Source organism: Vigna umbellata, chromosome 8, assembly GCF_029865625.1.
Source record: "Vigna umbellata cultivar VRB3 chromosome 8, Vumbellata_1.0, whole genome shotgun sequence".
NCBI lineage: Eukaryota > Viridiplantae > Streptophyta > Magnoliopsida > Fabales > Fabaceae > Vigna > Vigna umbellata.
The window spans coordinates 33,285,476-33,308,499 of record NC_142172.1 but is presented as its reverse complement, the minus strand read 5'-3'; the positions used below and the strand labels follow the sequence as shown (position 1 = coordinate 33,308,499).

Here is a 23,024-nt window from a genome sequence, read left to right as displayed (position 1 = left end):
TATTTAAGTGACCCACCAATTTAAAAAATATAATTTTTCAGAGAAATAGTGTTTCCTTCTTCTCTCACTCTCTGCCAACATTACTGGTTTTGGACAATCTCCTCAAAACCCTTTCTTCTTCGCTGTTCTTCTGTCATGTAAAATCACTTTCCTACTTTCTTCAGTTATGTTATTTAATTTTTTTAATCTTTATATTTTGAATTTTTCTGCTCCTCTTGTGTTGATTTTGGTTCTATTGGCTGTTATTCTCCAATTTCGACTGTCTTTTTTTTTACCACTTTGGCACTATTGTCGCACTTGTCCCTTTTCGTTTTCTCTTTTCAATGCTAGGGCTGGAACCCATATGTCAATTCTCAGAGCTCCCTTGTAAATTAAAGTACTGAATCCCTGTTTAAACCATTCATTCATTTTGTATTTTCCATCCTACCCAAGTCTGCCACCGCATTGCTTCAACAGTAGGGTTTATCATAAAAATTCATTATTTTCTTTAAAATCTGGCCCATTTCTATTACATATTCATGGATGATCGTAACAGATTATTTATTTTCTTTCTTTACCTGCATCTATATAGATTTTTCTATATATTTTTATAAGTATCCATCCAACATATCTTATCCTTAAATTCAAAAAAATTGTTGTATCCCTATAGTAGTGTGGTATCATATATTATTTTTCAGACACTGGAAGATTATTTAACCGGAAATCATGTTTACTTCTGATTATTGTGTATTTTCCTACACTCCTGATACTATGTGGGAGGCCGGAACAACTGTATTTTGTAATGCATTTTAATACAAAATCCTGCAATAATGACTCAATCTCCTCATCTTCTTGCTTAACCCCTATACTTTTTGTTTTAACTTAGTCCTAATACCTTTGTCTTAACTTTCTCCAAATACAATTAAAAATCCCAGAATCAGTTGAAAAGCTTTTTTCTTATACTTTGATGGCCGCAGAGTCCTTCATTGTTGTTGCAATATGTCATTCTAAAGAGAGACATATATGGTTGTTTCTTTTATTAGTTTTACTTTTGGATTTTGGTATTCAACAATACTTATCTGACTTTATCTCAGCTTGGAGAACGTTCATTGCCTGCCCTTTTTTATTTGTGAATCAAACAACAAAAGCACCTCAGTTAGGACTTCTGATTCTTCATGGCTGATTTTATGACCTCTACTCATCGAGTGAAGTGGATTTTTACCCCTCAACAGCTGGTAATTTTTGGCTTCTGCCTTTGCTATTCATCTAAAAACAAGATTCATAGTCACATTTGTTACCTCAACAGAGGCTGATATAATTTTTTTTGTGGAGGAGGGAGGTTTAGGGAAAATAGGAAAATCTATTTTCTGTGATATTATTTGTACAGTTTACTGTTTTCATTTTTTCTTAAATCTATTTTGGTTTTAGGTTGAGAAATATAAAGCAGCTAATCAGAGAGCCAAACACATTCTAGAGAAGGTATACAGACTTTTCCCCTGCCTTATAAGTATCTTCATAAATTAATGCAAGTTTTTAGCCAGCAAGATTTTGGACCGTACAACCTTATAGTATTTGTTGTTGCATATTTTTGTGAACAATGTGGCTGTTTGGGCGCTGCTTTTCCCTTAGACCTTGTAGACAGAGGTTGGGCTGGTGAGTTTGGATACACCACCTGACATTTATTCAAGAATCTCTTGTCACATGGGAGCATATGTCATAAATTTGGTGATAAAACTTGCTTGAATAAGTTAGTTGAAGAGCTTATTTGGATATGGTACCCTGAGAAATTTATTGAAATAACCTTAAAAGAGCCTTTGGGAGTCATAAATTTAAATGAGCTCCACAAAAGTAACTGTTTGATATTTCATGGTATCTTTTGAAAGTTTGGTATTTGGCTGATGATGACTATTAATTTTTAAACAAGTATGGTGCAACTCTAATGGAAGTAGATGTTGATGGATCATTGTCATATCCTGAACCCCAGATGACTGCAAAAGACGGTGGTAATGTTTTTTCTACAAATTTGATTCATTTTTCTCTCAATATGTAGACAGTAATTCGTCTTTTAATTTTCTAATCGTTTTCAAAGTATTTCATTACGATTTTGTTCCACCTAATTGTCTGTGAATTTCTATTTTCTACGGTTCACGAGGGTTGTATTTTATGTTAGGTGAGAAGCATTCTCGGACAAAACCTCTTAGTATTGAAGAAGAACAATGCATACGGGTATTTTATGAAAACAAGCTACAAGAAGTATGTAACAACTTCCGCTTCCCTCATAAGATCCAGGTATGCAAGCCTGTGGAACGAGTTGATTAGGGAAACAATGTTTTCTATTATAATTATTTTTGATTAGTTTGTAATATACAGGCAACAGCCCTTATCTATTTTAAAAGATTCTATCTACAATGGTCGGTGATGGAACATCAACCAAAACATATTATGTAAGATTTGCTTTCAGACTTATGAGGATCTCTAATCTAAGGATGATGGATGCATCACACTTGTATTTTTGAACATATTAAATTGGAGTTTAAATTGATAATTATAGGGAATTCGTTACTTTATTTATTTGTTGGTATTGGTAGGGTGATTGCACCTGGTGCGATGCTTACTTTCTGTGGATTAGTCATTAGTTTTTTCTTTTGATTAATATTATTATCCTTTTGATCTTATTCCTTATTTTTTTATGGTTTGGTTTGAGTGGTTACCTGTTTAGTTGTCATAAGTTTGTTGGATTGGTATGATTATTTATATATATTTTTTCAATCTTTCTTTTTTACTTGTTAGCTTCTCACTATATCAGATTGAATTTTTCTCAGGTTGACCTGCATATATGCTGCTTGTAAGATAGAAGAAAATCATGTGTCGGCTGAGGAGCTTGGTAAGGGGATCTCACAGGATCATCAAATGATTCTCATTAATGAGATGATAGTTTATCAGGCATGGACGGCCCCAAATAAGAAAATGATCTATTTTTTATTTTTTGTTTTTGTTCATCTATGACATGAAACCTTTGTCTTGCAGAGTTTGGAATTTGATCTAATTGTGTATGCGCCATATCGCTCGGTTGAAGGTTTTATAATTGATATGGAGGTTGGTCTGGTTGGCACGAGTGGATTTTTTTAAAATGTTAATTTTATTAAATTATTTCTGCATCTCACAAAGTCAAGAAATATGACACTTTCTCTCTTTTTCTGGCTTAGTAATTTCTTGACTTGGCTGATATAAACTGTGTTCTTTAGTGATTTTTTTATGCTAAGTTTTATCTATTGGCATAGGCAGGGATTTTGCAATGGTGGTGATGATCAGCTTCAAATGCTTAAGGTACTTATATTCCTATTGCCCAAAGAAATTGGTTGATATCTTCCCGAGCCCATAGTTGTTGTGACTGTGAGCAAATGGAACTCTTTTTTCTTTTTATTTGTAGGCTGTGTTTTGTAACATTTCCTCCCTCCCACCCTAAATTTATGTGACAATTGGTGGTTATTGGGCTGTATGTTACTATCCTTTTCATAAAAATAACTTTTTTAACTTAGTCACTGCTAAAAGTTTTACACGCATTTGTTTAAACCTTTCAATATAATTAGAAGATGAAAAAAAAATCTATAATTTGATAGAAATTAGTAGGTATTTTGAATAGCTTCTTAGTAATAACAGTTTATTTTTAGAAGTGTATTTTATGATTGTAAACAAACATAATTTTACTTGTTTTTCTAAAATTTGATCACTAGATTATTTTGTACCAGAATCATTTTTTTATCTGTAACAGACCTGCTCAGTCATTTCGTTTCTGTAACTAAAGTTTATTCTAAAACATAATAAATTTAAATAATTTATGTTGGGAACTGTACATCTTGCCGTTGAAAATGGTCTCTATCCATTTATTCCGCTCTTGAAATATACATATGTTGCTCTATTTTTTAATTGGCATTTTTCAAAATATTGAGCAGTGTAAAGAACTATAAAAATAAAAGGTATTGAGGCAATTTCTTTCTATACACTCGGCCATATCAAATGAAAGGTGTGAAGAGGTCCACATGAGCCATTCTCACATCTGATTTTTTCGTGATGAACTTCTAACATGTGTAGTGATGGGTTCCTTTATTCCTTTCTCTTATGGAGCAATGTTTTGTAAGCGATGTTTTGTACATGTTTAACCATTGTTCTTCCCTAGGTATAAAAACTTAATGCATCCTCTTTATTTGGACATGTTCACTGACATTTGATAATTTTTGGTTGATGTTATACAGACTTTGCAAGATACAGCAAGGTTGGAAGTTGATAAAATGATGCTTACAGATGCAACACTTTTATTTCCTCCTGGGCAGGTATTCTAGAAAAAATCTATCTATTTAGCTATCTATTAGATAGTTGATAGATAAATAGAGCTATGTTTTTGTTTAACAGCAGCCACGACACAAATTTTCCTTGCTCTTTCTTGCCTTTATCAACTATTTAAAATAAAGGATTACATGTTTTGTAATTAAAGTCAGTTTATACCCCAAAATCAAGTAATCATGTCACAAATCACAACCCAGTCTTATGAACTAAATTTAAGAAAGAGTAGTCAACCATTAATCACTTAATGTAAATCGATTAACCATTGTCATTATTTTTTAATTTCAGTTGATTGTTTCAAAATTTGAAATATGCTTGCCAGGTTTTCCATATCATCAGAAAAACAGTAACCTAAGTAATACCTCTCAATTACTGATTTCCAGCTAAACATTTTCTAGTCAATCTAGACTCAATATTCTACTTTAGCTCTGTTTTAAACAATTTTACATCAAAATCTAACCTTCCTGTTTGTCTTATGAAGTTGGCCTTGGCTGCTCTGGGTAACTCAAATGCACTGCACAATGTCATTGACTTTGATAGGTACTTATAATTGCTTCACATGTTTATTTCCGATAATCTATTCTGAACCTTCCCCCTGTTCTTTTCCCTTTTGTTATCTGTTACAAAATCATGTAACAAAATGGCCTGCCTGAGATGTGTTATTGTAGTATATATTCACTCTATCCCGGCACTTAATTGCAGTTATCTTGAGAGCATTTTTCAAGGTCAGAATTCCATGCACACAATGGCCGAGCTTGCTGAATCACTGCATGCAATTGATTCCTGTGTAATTGTTTCTCATTCTGATATTTGTCATTAAACTCAACAACTGATGTCAAATTCCCGAATCAATATTTTGTATTGGGCAGGAATCGTGGTTTTCTTCTGTTTTACGTGTGGACCATTGTGGTATGCAGGTTAAAAAGTACAAAATTCCTTCTGAGAAGGAATTGAAGCATATCAACCGAAAACTGAAGTCTTGTTGGGGTCATAGCTCTCATGACGAGTACTTCTTTCAACCTTATATTGAATTACAAGCCGGTCCTAAAAATCTACCTAAAAGAAAAAACCTGTTGTACTGTATAATTAATAACTTTGGCTTTTTTTTACAGGGGCAAGAAGCGGGAGAAGAAATCAAAGCACAAGTCCAAAAGGAGCTCAAATGAGGCACAAAATATGGCATCTCTTGCCTAGCATTATAATAATTTCAAATGGGTTGGAATTTTTAAGTTTCTTTTTGTGTTTTAAGGATCTCCTATTGTCGTTTCTGATCCTAGATGCAAGAACATCTGAGGGCAAGGAGCCTTTTGAAAACACCTGCCTAATTTTGCTTGAAGGATCTCCTATTTTACTTACCAGTGAGTCTAATTTTGTTGCTTCACTGAATGCCCCTCAATTGACATTTATATCTTGTCGTTGACATTTTACTCGGAAACGATCAACAAATATTTCTGTCGAAGTACACATATTTTCACCTATATTTTCATTTATGCTAAAAGCTATTAATTATGGTACCCTATGTCTTGTATCTTTCTTCCCTGATGAACTACAGTGTAGTCTTTATTACATGACCCTTTCCCCCAATTCCTCTATTCTTAAAGATGGATATCGTACTGTTTGTGAATAACTTATATCTATTGTTTTTATTTGATCGAAAGTTAAAATTTTTTATTGATTAATCGGTTTAGTCCCTCATTCCTACAATTTTGAAAACCCTTGTATGTCTATTCTTTTGTCTTTAATTTTAGTTATATAAACTGTCCATTAAATCTGACAATTATATGAATGTTTCTTATTTTCAAATTAAATATGCTTTATTTTATAATGAGTTTTGTTTAGTACCTAATACCTATACAACAGTTTGAATGACTCTGTCCCTGTACCTTCAAATTGAAGAGAGTTTTCCAATTTACCAGCATATGACTCCCATTCCGAAATTTTTTACAGTTTCAAAATTAGTTTCTGGAATTATTCTATACATTTCTATATCTGGCACATTTATTTATTTTCGAAATAATGTTTTGAAATTAATTTCAAAAAAGGAATATTTTTGACAATAAAAGGAAAAACATGAAAAATAAAATAAAATAGCCTGTTCCAATTATGAGTAAAAAAGTAAAATAGAATAGTAATAAAAATAGGAGTAAAATATTCATAAAATTTTTTTTTTTTTTTTAAAAAAAGAGTAAAAAGTAAAATAGAATAGTGTCAAATGTAAAAAATTTATATATAAAATTATCATTTTTCTCTTAATTAATTATATGAGTGTAATATATTTCAGCACCAGTACTTTCTTCGGCATTTTCACAGGTGTTGAGGAAATCTAAATTATCTATCTATCGGTTGTAATTATTTTGAATTGAGTAATTTGAAAATATATTTTTAACTGTACAATTTAAAAATTCAAATATGTATTTAAATTTTATAATCGAGAATTGAAAACTGTATTTCAAATTTGTATAATTAAAAATTCAAAAACGTATTTTAAATTATACAATTTAAAAATATTTTTAAATAATACAATTTACAAATATTTTTAAATAATATACAATTTACAAATATTTTTAAATAATATACAATTTAAAATATTTTTAAATTATACAGTTTAAAATAGAAAAATGCATTTTCGATTTGGAATACATTTCAGAATATTCCGTCTACAATGTAGGAATGTATTTTAAATTTTAAAATTCAAAATTCTATAATAATTTTCAAATTTAAAAATACATTTTGAATTGTGTAATTTAAATATCTGAAATACATTTTCAGATTTAGATATTTACAAGATTATATAATCTGAGATATATTTTTTAATTTATAAATATATTTTAGATTTTAGGACTAAAATTATATTTTCAAAAACAATTTACATCTTTTAACACCTCAAGGAGACTCACGAAGAAAGCAAATTACTCTTCATTAAAACTCAGTGTGAGTTTATAGATTTTAATGAAAGGTATTTTGGAGATGAATTGTTTTATTGGAAAAGGAAGAGAAAAAAGGGAGGTGCAGGAAGAAAAAACTAGTAGCGGTATCTAGCATGCCAAGCCTACATGTCCATGGGCCTAATCAGAATGGATGCTTCTCTCTTGAGCAAATGTTAGATGGTCGAAGGTTCCCGCAGGTCCGAAGTGGAAGCCTTGAAAATAAAAATGGCGTGCTTAGCCTCCTCCACCTTCACCCTTCCTTTGTGCGCTTCACCCCTCAATGAGGCAATTCTTCACCTTTTCTACTTTCCACATAACAGAAAATGACCCTAGCTTTCATAAATTTCGTTAAACTTCATTCCACAATGTACCAAAGCATACACTGTCGTTCGCTTCTTCCACTAGTGATTTTTTTTTTTTTTACTTTTCGTGATTCTTTTCCTTTTCATTTTGGTGTACTGATGCTAATTAAATCTCAAAATGGATGAACAGTTCAATTTGTAATTCTGTATTTTTGTGTATAAAATTGACAATTCTACTTGCTTGACAACTCTATGCTACGCAACTTGCTTTGTTTCTGTGATCCTGTTTTTTTCTAATTATCTTCTCTCTTTGTATATTCACGTTGAATGAAATGTGGTTACTTTTGATGATTTACTATCAGGGTGTGCATCAACATCAACTAAATTTTGCTCTGGATAGACTTCTAAGCAAAGTAACAATTCGTACAGGTTTTTCTTTTCTACCTCTCATTTATTAACCGTGTGCTTCTCCGTTAATAGCTTGATCGATAGAACTCTTTACTATATTTTACTTCATAATGTTTGATAACTTTGGGAGTTTGATTTTAATTCTTTACACACCAGAGTTTGGGGATGGGGTCTTCCTTCTTCGCTGTGTAACTCCAGTATTCTCAGGCTCGCTTAGTAGTTATTTATTTATTTATTACCTAAAACTCACTGTCAGGATCTTTCAGTATTTGGCAGAATAGAAATTGTAATGTTTCATTGATAATTATTAAATATGTCTGCTTTAAACTTGTAAAGTATGCAATCTTTTTGTTGAGTCATGCTCTGTGTAGTATGGATACTGACACTAATACAAAAATATACAAAAATGAATCTAATCCATCTATCTTATTGGAAGTGAACTGTTCGCTTTTGTGGTGGAATTATTACAGCCATTTGATGGTTGGGTTGGATTAGAGTTTTGAATCTGCATCTTAGTTGCTACTTTTTGTGAAGGTGGATCATCAGTGAGGAAGAAGATTTATAAAATAAGAGGTTAAATAGAAAAGCCAAATTTTGTGAATTAAAAGAGGACCTATCTCATTCTGCCATTCTTCCTCACTCTTAAAAGGCGAAGTAATGGACAAACAGACATCTTAGATTTTGAAACCGGCGTATTATATATACATGGTTTAGCTTTACTTAGATTATGTGAAATTTAGATATACTTAGATTATGTGAAACATACAATATTGAAGTTTTCTAAGCAGCATTCCGGTACATAATTTTGTCTATTTTTTTTTTTTTTTGGATTTTTAATTGTATAGTAAAAGTGATAATGTCTTGGCTTCCTTGGACATGAATTTATTTCAGATTTCATAGTTATCATGGGTCCATTCTTGGCGGGGTTAATTTTCTCTTCTAGGTCTATGTTGTCCTCTGCTACCCCCATCCACTAGGATTTTATTTGTTTATCAGAAACGTCCATGGCTAGATGCTGTGATGAATATGAGAAATTAGAAAGCAAAATTGGAATCTGAATAATTTTATGATGTTGGGCAAATGTTAGCCACACTACATACACCCACATAACCACGGGTGTTTATCATACATACCTGTGATAGCTTGAACTTCAACTTAGAATACAAACATAGCCAACTTTTGGAGGTTATATGATAATTGTTTTGGGAGTGTTTTTGAAAATTTTTATCATGTTTGTGTTCTCAAATATTCATTTTAATCTGACTTTGTATACTATGCAGCTCAAAAAATTGTCGGATCTAGCAGTTCGAATAAACTTACACTATCCTTGAAAGGAAGCTGTCTTCGCTGCTTGATGTCATGGACAAGATTTCTACATGAAACTTATTCATATAATTTGGGTGTAGGTTATTGTACTGAAATAGTTATATCTGGATATTGGGTGGGACCTGATGCTGATGATGGGTGGGGATTTGTGGAAGCTGTAATTAATCAAATGAATTGATCCATTTTTTTTTACTTCTTTTAGATAAGGGTTGATTTTGCTTCATTTTTATCAAATATGTTAGTGGCTGTTCTGCTCTTGGTAAGCTGAGTACAGACTCCGTAAATTAACCAATGATTTGGGAAATTAAGAGTATCATGTACAAAAGAATACTGAAGGAATAATATCTAATTATTGATGCAGTCAATGAAGGCTTGATGGATAGGTTTCAGTGTGCATGTTTGAGTTAATTACTTTTCGTTTCTTTTTCGAAGCTGTAGTTGACTAAGACTGAACTTAAAAGGCTGCTGAAGTTTGTCTGAACTTAAAATCTAGTATTATTCTTTACTCTCAGGATCTGAATTATCGTACAATTCTCTTGTATCAATGAAGCATTCATTTATGGGAGTGATTAGTGTAACGTGGTCAATGTCAAGTAGTGCTTACTGAACAGAATTGGAGGCGCAAGATTATTCAAACAGTTCGTGGATCGGGATGCAAAAAAGAAGAGTGCAATTGAAGTATAGAAGCAATATAACAGTGGAAGGTGATAAAATCTCTCCCAGCTCTTAGCTTTTTATTTTTCAAATACTTGTTTTGGAAACAAAGTTTTGAAACTAATTAGATTTTAAATGAAAATTTAATCAATACCTGTGTTTTGATACATGAGATAAATCAGTCAAAAGCTAAATAAACCTGCAAACAAAATTACATTATCCGAAGTTGCTGCCTCAAAGATAGCATTCCAGTTCAAGTTTTAGAAGAAAATAAATACATATATTTCCTTCCCTCAAGGTGTAAACGAATTCCAGCTACCAATTCTCCTTCATTGAGGCTATAGGAGAAGCATATCCATGGATATTTTGAAATTGCTCAAGAAAAAAATAGAAATTCAAGAGAAATTGATTTGGTTTCCAGTACATATTTTATAACCTACAAGTAAGGCTTATAAAACATTTCATCTACATTATATATGAAATTTTGATAAAGTAATTTCACATGTGTTTATTAAGATAATTCTTTTAATAACTTTTAAGCTATTTATATTAATATTTCGAAATAATTTATCAAGATGAAATTTATATTTGGCAATATATTTCCTCTTAAAACAAAATTCTAATTCTAATGTCCACTTATATTTTCGGCACAATTTATTTAAGATTTTTAGGTTATTGTTTGTGTTAAACTTTTCTGGATTATTGATTTAGTGTTATAATTATTAATTATTGTTTGAATTACATTTTTTTTATTTTAATAAAATATTAATTTGTTTTACTAAGAAATGAAAAATATTTTAAATTATAATGAGGAATTTTTTTTTCATAAATATAACTTGAAATTTAATTTATATAATTTTTTTAATAATAAAAAAGTTAAAAATATAAATTTATTAAAAAGAGTTTTTATAAAAAGAGAACACTATATAGTATTTTAATAATAAAATGTTATATAGATTTTTAATAAATGGAATTCATTTTATATAAAATCACTATCTTTTTATAAATATTTCTCTAGAATTTTATGTCTTTTTTTCAAATTTATGATTTTCTATCATATTTGTTTGATAATCAGAAACCATCTTTGTGATTGAGTATTGAGTTATAAAGGATAGCCGGTCATAATCTCTGATAGATTAAGTTGTCCTTTTATTCTTTTCGTTTTCTAGGTTAAAATATATTTTCTCCTTGCATGTAAGCTTCCTCTGCTTGCATGTGCCTTTAGAGTATTTAATAAGAGTCTTTGCTTATTAGTATTATAATGGTATAACCTGTTTTTTTGGGATGGACAAACAAGCTAAGTCAAGTGCATATATTTTCATGTTTGTGTCTTCCTTTTTTGACATCTCCTTTATTTTTTTTTCCATTGTTGATCTTATGGCTCCTTGATAAACAAGTTGTTTTTAGGCAATATCATCCTTTTCTTTTTCTATTGTTGTTGTCATTTCTCCTTAACGACCAAGTCTTTCCTAGACATTAAAAAAAAAGATAAGTTAGTATGTTTTTCTAATGAGAAGTTAAGATGTTGTTATTTGTTTGCTACTTCTTTTCTCTTTTTTCCTCTCTTTTTTTCCTTCTTCCTCGTTTTCTTTCTTTTCTTTCTTTTCTTACTCCTCTCTTTCTCTTCTTGTTCCTCTTTATTTTTTTTCTCCTCTCGTTCTTTTCGTGTTCCTGCTTTACTCTCTTTTCTTTCTTTCTCTCTCTATTCTTTTTCCTCTTTCTTCTTGTTCCTTTTTTTTTCTCTATTTTCTTTTATCAACATTCCAAGTTTTTGCAACGTCCTTTCTTCCTTCCTTTTAAAGTACTGAATGTAGTTTTTGAGGTCTTCATTAGTCATGAGATTTGCGTTCCAATTAGGATATTGATGAGTTTTATTCCCATTTAAAGTACTTGTCCTATCCCTTGACAATGATTTTCTAACAGAATTGTGTTCCCTTCTAAGACTAGCAAGTTTGCCATTCAGCTTTACAATTATGGACACCAAGGCATTGTCAAGGGTTACTGGACAAAGCATTGTTTAAAATTGATTTGTCAAAAATTTCAAAACAAAGCATAAAACACAAACATTCAACTTTGAAATTTTGTTTGGTTTAGTTTTGTTTGGTTCATTGTTTAAAATTGATTTGTCACTCTTTGTTTAAGTTACTCGAGTTCTTTGTCAAGCGTTAGGGGATTTTGAGTGAAAAAAATACAAGATAGTACTTTTAACAAAATTTTAAAACAAAGCATAAAACACAAACATTCAATTTTTTTTTGGGTTTTCTTTATATGACAAAAAAATAAGATAAAAGAGGAAATCAAACCACAAACCTTGCTTTAATACCAGGTGATACGCCTTGCTCTAGATACCAGATGATACGCTAGATCTTTAAAAGAGTACTATCGCTTCTGAATTTAAATCTTCAAGAGGCACAAAGAAAAATAAATCAAATGCGGAATAAAATAGAGTTGAAGATGCCACAATCTAATAGATTGATAAGTCAATGAAGATTTGACATAAAGATTGTCATCTTTGATAAGAATCAGAGTTGGAGAAACCACAATCTAACAAATTGATAAGTCAAGCAAGATTTATCACAAAGAATTCAATCTTCGATAAGAACTAGAGTTCTAATCTAAGAACCAAAAGAATTCTCTCTTAAAGAAAAGCTAATTTTCATATTATGACCATTCAAGGTGTCTACAATGTATTTGGTGCTCCTATATATAGGCATAAATGTTTAAGCCACCTAAAAAACCCTAAAAGAAATTTCAAAGACATCAAGCCCAAAAGTAACTTGAAAATTCAAAATAGAAATGTAATGTTTGCCCAACGAAACACTTCTCTCACCCAACGACTACTTGACATTCTCACCCAACGAGATAGGCAGATCGCCCAACAAACTTACAAAATTAAAAGATATTATAGATGTTTTAATTGCTTAAAATTTATTCTATAATTGTGTTTCAATCCATGATCTTCATGTCTTTAAGTCTTTTGAATTGCAAAGGTCCACCCTCAAGTTCTTCTTGTATTAAATCAAAAGATAGTTCTCTTTCAGTTTCAAAGGAGGAAATCCTTTTGCGATACGTTTCTTTAATGTATGTATTGATGTAGGGATTCAGTACTGAGGTTATCCTGACACTCTACACTCCAATAACCCTTCAAACCCATATATAGTAGAAGGAGTTATCCAGTGAGAATTACAGAAGGTCATATTTTAAGGGCTTTCTCGGGGTCTATGACGGGAGAAAGATTAACCTTATGTGTAGTAGGGTGAAATCCATTGATAATGGCTCTATAGAGCTGTAGAGGTCATTACAAGTGCATAACTTGTCAGAGTTGGATATCAATGTATGTATTCGGATAAATTGAGTTATAAGTGTCTTTAATTGTGTGCTATATGTTTATAGTTGGTTGGATTACTTTGTTTATTGATACACCATGTTTAATTGATATATGATGTTTCTTTTGAAATTAGCTTACTCTCATGTGTTTGTGATAAGTGTGATACATACTTATTATTCATACTTATTTGAACCTATTATTTGTCTTCATTCATATGTTGTGTTATTCTTATGGAAAGGTGTATGATTTTTATGTTTTCCTTTTAGTTTGATATGATTATCTTTCTTAGTTTTATTGTGTAGGAAAATGGAAGATTGGAGAAGATTAGAAAGTTTCTTGCCAGGACCTTTTCGCTCAACCACTCAATATCTCGCCTACAGAATATGCCAAACACATGCTTAACGAGAATTTTGTCTTGCTCAAAGAGATAGAGCAGTTGGATATGAAACAAAAGTTAACTCTTGCCCAACGAGAGTATTTACTCACCCAACGAGAAGATAATTTCTGAAGTGGTTAAAAATGTCGAGAGTTAAAGGAAAAAAGGGAGTTCTTAATGTGGGAACACAAACAAGACTATAGACAAAACAGACACTTTTTGGGCAAAAAGACTCCAATTTCCTGTGTTCATTCCATCAATTTCATCCAACTTTTGTGTTCTAGCTGCATAAGAGTAGCTAAACTTCTATTTCATTGGGATTGAATGTAATATACTCACGCTCTTTGTAATTTTTCCTATGTAAAATAATCTCTTACGTTATTCATATATTTTATCTTTATTATTCATGTGCATGATGAAATATTATGTTATTTGATAGTATCTAATAATTGGAAAATGTGTTCGAACTTTGAAATAAATAGAACAATTAAGAGGTTTGGTTCTAGGAACAAACTTAATCTCTTGTTCATTCTAGACATCTTATCTTAATGCAAATCTTATATTAAAATAGCTAAGGGATTATTGTTTTGACATAAAGATTTAGAACTTGCCTCTAAGAAATTAGGACTAGTATGTGAATGTTTGAGTTTGTTAGAGATATATTATTTGCATAAAATCTAGTTCATGAAATTCATCCCTAGTGAAGTTTTTACCGAATCATTTTAACTTTAATTTTAGTAGTTTTATATGCTTTTTCTCTTGAATTGAATAAATAAAAGATCTTAATTACAGTTAAAATTAATAAATAATCATAATTAGTCAAACAAACACCAATCCTTTGAAAAAATATACTTAAACTTCTATTTTACTACTTTACAATGATTTGAAATATTTGTCAAAAAGTTAACCGTTTGTTGGTAATATGGTGTGTTGTTTTTTTCTTTTTGCAATTAGCAGAAAAATAAGCTAAAGATGTTTATATGTTATATTATTATAATCTTATTTTTAGATGATTGTATTAATATTTTATATTATTTGGAATATCTATTTTTTAAATATTATAATGAAATGTTTTGTTTTAATACTATTATGTTATTTAATTGAGATGTTATACTTTTATTCCTTATTTTATAATTTTTAGTTAATTTTTATTCTTTTAATAAGTAGCCTAACGCTATTAGAATTAAGCTAATTAAGATAAAATTGGTCCAATTTCACTTTTATTTGGGTTGTCCATCCAAAATACATACAATCTAACTTGGTTGGAATTTTTTAACACTTTAAATTCTCAGAAAATGAATTTACACCTTTACTTTTTACCTCTTTTTTCATCACTCTTATTTTCTTTCAACTGACAAATTTTAAATGATTCATAGGAACGTTGTTTATTACATAATTTAAAATATAATTTGGATTGATAAATTCATAAATGTATTTCAGACAATATAATTAAAAATATATTTTTAAATTCAGAAATATATTTTACATTGTAATTTGTTTGTTTGAGAAGATTTTATTGTAGTTGCATACTAGCGAAGACAAAAATAAAATGATTCTCGTGTTCATAGGTAGTGATTTGCGTGAGAGGTCAACGATAAATTTGTAAGATTCACCAAATTCCATCTTATTTATTAGAGAGGATTTGTGGTTATTTTATGCACTTTTACCATTTTCTCCCAACATGCTTTGTTACAAGTGAATTTTTTTTATATTACTCGTAAATATCAGTTTATATTATTAGAACAATTTGATAATTTCTATTTTCTATCTCTTAATTTTTTTTAACCTATCACATTAGTCGAATCTTTTATAAACTTTCAGTAATTTTAATTTTAAATTCACTTTTAATCACTTTTAAATCTTTTCAAAAAAACAATACACTTTACTCTTAAATCTTTTCAAAATCATCCATGCACTCTCTCTCAAAAGTTTATCCTCACAAGTAAATACTAATTTAGATTTTTCTAACACCCATTAAGATGCATGAAGAAATCTGAGGGTGAAGGAAGAAAAAATCTTACATCTAATGGGTATTACCTATTATAATTTCACATAAATAATGCTATTTTAATTAATCTCTATCCTATCTCTAAATAAGAATGTTTAACTGAATTCCCACAATCAGCTTTTCATGTTGATTGTCAAAATAGATTTAATTAGAATACATTCTTAATGTATTTGGTATCTTAATAAATCTAACTTAATCTTACACAATTTTGCAAAATGTTACATTTTTTTATAGTATTATTTGATTATTTCTCTACACTATATGAGTTTACTAACAAATATTTTGAAATTACATATACATTCTCTTTATAATACGAGTAAGGCAATATTAAAGATAAAAGCCATTAGTTAAACGCACAACTATAAGTTCAACCTATAACGATTGAAGGGGATCTCCAGAGCTTCTATTTATAAAAATAAAAATAAAAAATAAGATAAAATAATGATCGTAAGTTGGGTGTAAAAAATTACTGGGTGTGAAAGTAGTATGATCTGACAAAAATTCTATAATGAAAAGAAGTAAGAAAGATAACTCAAATTACCTTACTTGAAAATATCAAATACAAAAAGTATTATTTAAAAATTCTAATGGAAATATCTAGATTTTCTTCTAAGAGTTTATTTAATTATAGTTCCATCATATAATTTTCTACATCTTTCATTACTAAAAGCTTTCTAGACTTTTTAGACTTTACATAGTGAAACTTAAGAATCATTATAGAAATTTTTATATTTCAAATTACAATAACACTGGTTTTGTTATGTGACATGCACACATGATGACAGAAACAAACACTTCGTAATCACTTGTACAAATGAAGAAAATCCTTCCTATATATATATATATTAGCTAAATCAACCATTTATATTTATATTAGGTCCCAACCCAATATATGTTACCCAAAACATTACAAGTAAGTTTTCTTAAAAGAACACCTATAGCATCATAAGCTTGCTTCAGTTTTGTCCTACTCATGTCTTCATGTCTTGCTATTGCCAAATAAAAAAAGAAAATACTATACATGCATTCACCCACTTGTATATTGCCCCTATACTAGTATTGCTATGCAACTTCATATTTCATTTCATGATAGTTATAGTGGTGCATATTATTGCCAGTGTTACTCTCACTATCTTTATACAATCATCAAATACAATTTCCCATCAACCTTAATCATGGTTCTTCTACATTGTGCATAGTTATTTCCTAATTTGATTATGTACCATATTCATGACTATTTCTGTGTTTTTATACACTCCAACATTGGTACTAGTCTAAGTAGGATAATGTCATGCAATAAAATTTGTGTCTTAATCAATCCCTAACTTTTAATTGTATCTTAACCAATTCCTAACTTTTAATTTGGCCATACAAAATACTTCCTTGACATCTATCTCTCTTTGCTTAAAGATCATCTGGTTTCTTTGCTTCCATATACTTGAGATGATTGATATCCATAATACCCTCCAAACCATATTTCCTTTTTCATTCAATTTCTTTAGGTAGTGATGTGAGCTATGAGATAATAGATGGCTACATTTTTCTTCTTTCTCATGACAAAATAAACATGTAGTTAATTGATACTACCCTTACTAGCTACTTTTGTCCTTATTGATACCTTAACAATACCTTTTACAATAAATATTATGCAATTAGTAAAGTCTTTATTTTTCAAAAAGGTTTTAAACACACACACACACACACACACACATATATATATATATATATATATATATATATATATATATATATATATATATATAAATTTTACCGTGTACAATGTTGTATTATCTTCTATCCGTACTCAAATATCCTAAATTTCCTTATCAAATGTCACACATGCTATTTCTTACATCGAAATAACAAATTTATTTAGTAACATAAAAGTTTTATCAATAATATATCCATAAGATTAAAAACATGACAAATAAATTATTTTAAAAAAAAAACCTTTTTCTTGGTTATTTCAAGAACTTCTATAAAATGTAACTTTTACTCGGTTCTTGGATTAAAAGACTAAAAAATATCTTGTATTTTCTTTATACATAGGGTAAAACTTGGTCTAACATAAAAAAAAAAGGTTTTTATAAATTGATTGATACTTCAATCAGACATTGAAAAAAAATAAAAACTATCTTTCTAAGTTTGTTAATGATCTAAACATACATAAAATATATATTTTTTATATTAAATGATTAACCTAGGTGAAATATTTTCATTTGTACATTGTTACTAACCACGTGGTTTTCAAAGCAGCATAATTTGACCCAAATCACCTTACATAAAAAGTATTATTTTTGCACCAGTGTGTCCAATCTTTCTTTTATCCCTACTTTTAGTTATATATATATATATATATATATATATATATATATATATATATATATATATATATATATATATATATATATATATATATATATTGAAATTTCTTATTCATTATTTTGAACTTATATAATTATGTATTTTCCTTTTATTACATTTAATCTTATCTTACTGTCAGGAATCTCTTCGTTTAACTTTAACTGGATAGTTTACCTTCGGAAGAGGCTTAACTAGATCTCATTTTTCATCTTATTTAATCTTCTTCGATCATTTGCACAGTTTCAGTGCTCAAATGTCTTTGCGAAACCCAAATCTAATTAGAATCCGATGATTCTCAGCACATAAAATTTGATGAAAACCGGGCGCATGAAGATTTGCTGAAGAAAACCAGAAATCAAGATTACTAAAATTAGGTTTTTTATTGACAAATGTGCACAGTTCTTCTTCACACTTGGAGATTTGTCCTCCCTGTATGGAGATTTATCTTCACAGTTGGCTTAAAGAGTAAATGGTATCAGTAGTTGCTGAAGAGATCAGCAGTTCTGAATCTTTGTTATTTTCTGTGTTCATATCATTGATTTTCTGCTAGTCCCCTTTTTCGATTATTAAACCCTGATATTCATGTTTTTCTAAATACGGTGGTCTCGGCCTGAGTTGTTTGTCTTGGATTAATGCAATTCAACTTCCTATTTTGAGGATATATTAAATGATGAAATTATATTTGATGTAACATTTGGTTATATACAATTCGAGTTCTATATCTTGATGGAAGGAGGCATTTGATTTGATTTGATTTTTAGTTAGTATATTGTTTGAGTTAATACAAAATATAGTTTCTTTCTCATGATAAGATTTTCATCTATCTTTCTGCAGTATAGTTAGTTGTTTTAGAGTTAACTTCTTTTGGAAATGATTTTCTTTCTTTTTTTTTTTTAATCAGACTGAACCTTAAGGTTTTGTGAGTAGCATAACTTTGATTGGTTGCAAGAGTTAATTTGCTGTTTGCGAAAAGGTTAGATGTTAAGCCTCCAACACTGACAGATACAAGTTAATGTCAAGATAGCAACTGAAAGATGCTGCTTTTCTCATATGATTCAAAATAAAAACAAAGAACAACGTCTTTACATCAAAGCTTAAGATATAATTATAACCTATTTTTTTCAGATCTCACCAGCGTGCCTAATTAAAACTTGCTATGTAAATGAATTCATATCGTTGTGCAAATAGTACTGAACTTTTAGACAATGATCACACTGGTAGCTCTGATGTCAGAACTCTTAGATTTTCAAAGAGAAGGGTTGAAAAATGGTTGATGAATTTCAGTTTCGCATGGATTCTAGCCGGTTGTTCCACGAAGTAAACAGAGAACTGACTGTTCATGATAAAAATCCAATTAACAGCACATGAACAATTATCATAGCGTGAAAATAGACTCGTCAACAATTCGTTTTTCTCATATACGATAGATAATAGGAAGAGAAGGAACATTTCCATGCTTGAAATACCATATCAGTGATGAATATACTGATAGCTCATTGATCTCTTCTTAAAGCATATAATTCGAACATTACAGAAGCTTTCAGCTTGAAATTTTGGTGAAGAACTAATTAACAAGTTCTGGTGAAGTAACCATAAGAATTCATAACTTCAGATTCATATATATTTCCAACGATGTTAAAGCTTTTTAACAATATGACTTTCAGAGTTCCTGCATGGATCAGTGGTGGTAGCACTGCCAAAGGCATTCATTAAAATCCGTGGAATATTAACATTTTGAAAATGAGCTTCGCGGCAATTAAATTTGTTATATATATAAATATTATTGGTTAAGGTTTTGTGTTGTTGAGGCTCTGCAACTTATATGGACTACAACCCCCATGATCCTGAAAAAAAGGCACATCTGACGGTGTTTGCCATAATGGTTGATAAGTGTCAGTCCCCACTCCCTCAAAAGGAATGCTATGCAGCAAGGTTATGGATCTCGATGCCGCAATTTCGTGGTCGGAGCCCATGGGAACACTGTTCATTTCAAAGTGTTCAATTGTGCAAATCATTCCCTCATTCATAACCGGTTACAAATTTTAATGTATGCAGTTATTCTATCAAGAAATCAACCCATATCTTACTGCTCCAGCACCCGGTGGTATGTATACGTAGTCTTAGAGATTATTTGCTCTTTTCAAAGTAATATGGTCAACTACATCATTGCATTCGTATGGATAGTCCAAAAAGTTTTGCGGTTTCTGAACCTTCACAATATTAATTCTAAACTGCTCTGTAATCTCTTTGGTTTTGCGGTTTTTAGCCATTAATATAAAATGCCCATTGTAAAAAGTTAAAACCACGATCTCCCTCTACTGTTAGTTTTGCCTTTCTCAGACGGGAAACATGTTTCTCTCAGTGGTGAAGTTTATTTTGTGTGTGTGTTGTGTGTGTGCACAGAGAGGAAATATATATATATATATATATATATATATATATATATATATATAGAGAGAGAGAGAGAGAGAGAGAGAGAGAGAGAGAGAGAGAGAGGGAGTTTCATCCAATAAGGTAAAGTAGTTGAGAAGTGGTCCCAAACGCTTGGGTGAAAATCTCAGGCCATTGCTGAAACCCTAATTCTGACAGAAGTTAAAATGAGAAGGAATTTGCTGTCAACTTTAATGGGAGAATGTCCTAACTGTTCATTTGAAATATAGAAGAATGCAGGCATGCCTGAGATATGATTCGATTTTCACGGTTAATTATGCACATGTAAAGCAACGAGATAGTGGTCCCGGTTCTAGGGTTAGAAAATCAAAACCTAGTACATGTATGTCTTGGATTATTTTATACATAGCCTTTTTACTGTTACTGCCTAAGTTTTTCTTGCATTATTTGGGTTACAAACTTGTGGTTCTCCTGCGGTTAAATTCTTGTAGTGGCAATACTATATAGTCTATTTAACAATTCATGATGTGTAATATCAGTTAAGGAGAAGTTGGGGATCAATCACAAGCATATCTAGTTGAACTGATAAACTTCGTTCATTCACTTCATATTGCAGACGTAGAAAGGAAATGTTGGATTTTGCTATGGTTAAATAACTGCTCAAAGCCTCCAAACTGAACTACTAAATATGTTCTGTGTAAACAATGTTCTAAATAAATTAACATCAATCACCGGCCGGGAAGGTTGTAATTAATTCTGCAGCAGATGATATGGACTGAAGTCGATTAATTCATTAACTAGAAAGTGAAGTTTTGAAGTGCAAAATGCTAAAAAAATGATAAGAAGAATTTCATTTATGAATTGAGTATACGTACTTGTCCTTTGAATCCATTTCAAAACCTAGCAAAGTTTGGAGAATATGTTAGATGCTAGTTACCATTACCATTACCAGATTCTATTATTGGTTGGTCCAAAACTCATTATTAATTAATCCTTTGTGTTCATATAAGATCACTGGTAAAACATAGATTTTCAAATGATGAAAATGTTAACTGGTATAATTAACAAATAACCAGGAACGTACATAAAGCTGGATCTAACTATAGAACCTAAATTCATCAACCCTATATATTTGACAAAAAATTCCCCTTGAGCTTGAATCCATAGTTATTGAATGTAAGAAATCTACTGTTCATAATAACCTCATGGCAAATAATAATAATCAGCCCAAGATTTCATTTGGAAGTAAAAAACTTCTGCAAACGGGCCTTGCCCAACACATGCTAAATCAGATCACTTTTATTAATGATTATCGTAGAAAATTTAGAGCTACTATTCTTAACTTAACCAATACCCATATAATTAATATACAACATTACAGAAGCTGAATACAGTAGTGATAGAGTGTTTAAAGAAGGTAGAAAGGGAAGTCCTCTTATTTGAGCAGATGTGCAGTTGCAAAATTACCTCACAATATTGAACAAAATTAGAAGGGTTGTTGTCGTGATCCTTGGTCGATCTTGAGAAAAACACAGAAACTACGATTGATCTGTGGTGGGAGGGTTTTGAAGCTTGTCATGAGTAACCCTAGAGAGTGATGGTGGTGGTGGTGGAGCAAGGATGAGTTGAGTTTGGTTGAGAGATTTTGTTGCTGATCCTTCATATTTTTTGTTGTTGTTTTGGATTTTCTCCCTTTCTGCTTGCCTGTATTTATGCAAGTACCTTGCTATGGCCTCAGCATAGTTGTCAAACCCTAAGGAACTTAGAGCCCAACAGATGTCATCCCCATTAACGGTCTTGCGATTCTCCTTGTGACACTTGTCAGATGCCTCACCAGTCACAAAACTTATGAACTCTGTAACACACTCTTGCATTAGTTGTTTTCCTTCCTTGGAGATCTTTGCACTTGGAGGAAGATTTTGCTTCATGATTCTACCCACATTTGCAATGGGCAAAGCTTTATCTTGTTCCTCCTGATCCATTTCCTATAAAATCAGATAGATAGCTAGATAGATAGATACAGTGCACACTTTAGATTTTGATCTATGTATGAACAAAAACTTTGATTCTTTTAAATAGATTATCTGTTTATACATGTTTGTGTGACTCAAGCCAATTTGTGAAACACGATACAAATGTCACATGTGAAAATGCTGGTATGTTTTTTGTACCGCAACATATATTAAAGGAATTATAATTAGGTCCTTTCATAAAAACATTGCAATATATATCTTGTTAGAGAGGAAAAAAACATCTTAATAAATGAAAAAGATGAATAAATTTTACACAGGTAATGATGAGTTTTTCGATTTCAGAATGAAATTCGTTCTTGGTTTATGTTTAACAATAGAAAAATTGACAGGGTAAGGATTACATGAAAAATTAAAAAGTAAGCTAATGGAAATTTATACGGTTAATTAATAAATATAAAATTACACAAATAAATATGTTTATATGAAATTTTTATATAAGTTTGACTAACCTTTATGGAAAAAATATTTTTGATAATTTAAAATTTTTTCTTTGTATTTTTTAAAGATGAATTATTTTAATTTTCTTTTTAAGTTTTAATTTTGTTCATTAATTATATATTCTTAAGATAAAAAAAGTGTAAAAAGAA

General features: G+C 30.2%; 2 protein-coding genes and 1 pseudogene across 2 annotated transcripts; 2 read left to right on the top strand and 1 right to left on the bottom strand.

Moving 5' to 3' along the window:
- Positions 1-31: 31 nt before the first annotated feature.
- Positions 32-5,701, top strand: LOC148194515 (cyclin-H1-1-like). The gene is made up of 14 exons (XM_088097661.1): positions 32-137; positions 1,074-1,214; positions 1,408-1,458; positions 1,904-1,982; positions 2,150-2,268; positions 2,350-2,423; positions 2,802-2,922; positions 3,007-3,075; positions 3,265-3,306; positions 4,233-4,310; positions 4,802-4,860; positions 5,023-5,107; positions 5,238-5,326; positions 5,433-5,701. Exons 2-14 carry the CDS (start codon positions 1,155-1,157, stop codon positions 5,512-5,514), a joined length of 1,008 nt encoding a protein of 335 aa, XP_087953787.1. The 5' UTR covers positions 32-137; positions 1,074-1,154; the 3' UTR covers positions 5,515-5,701.
- Positions 5,702-7,399: 1,698 nt separating this feature from the next.
- On the top strand, positions 7,400-9,665 carry LOC148194514 (uncharacterized). Its single transcript, XM_088097662.1, has 3 exons — positions 7,400-7,532; positions 7,912-7,978; positions 9,238-9,665. The coding sequence occupies exons 1-3, from the start codon at positions 7,425-7,427 to the stop codon at positions 9,459-9,461; spliced, it is 399 nt and encodes a 132-aa protein (XP_087953788.1). The 5' UTR covers positions 7,400-7,424; the 3' UTR covers positions 9,462-9,665.
- A 12,082-nt stretch (positions 9,666-21,747) lies between these two features.
- On the bottom strand, positions 21,748-22,386 carry LOC148194513 (nuclear transcription factor Y subunit B-4 pseudogene; annotated as a pseudogene).
- Between the last annotated feature and the right edge of the window lie 638 nt (positions 22,387-23,024).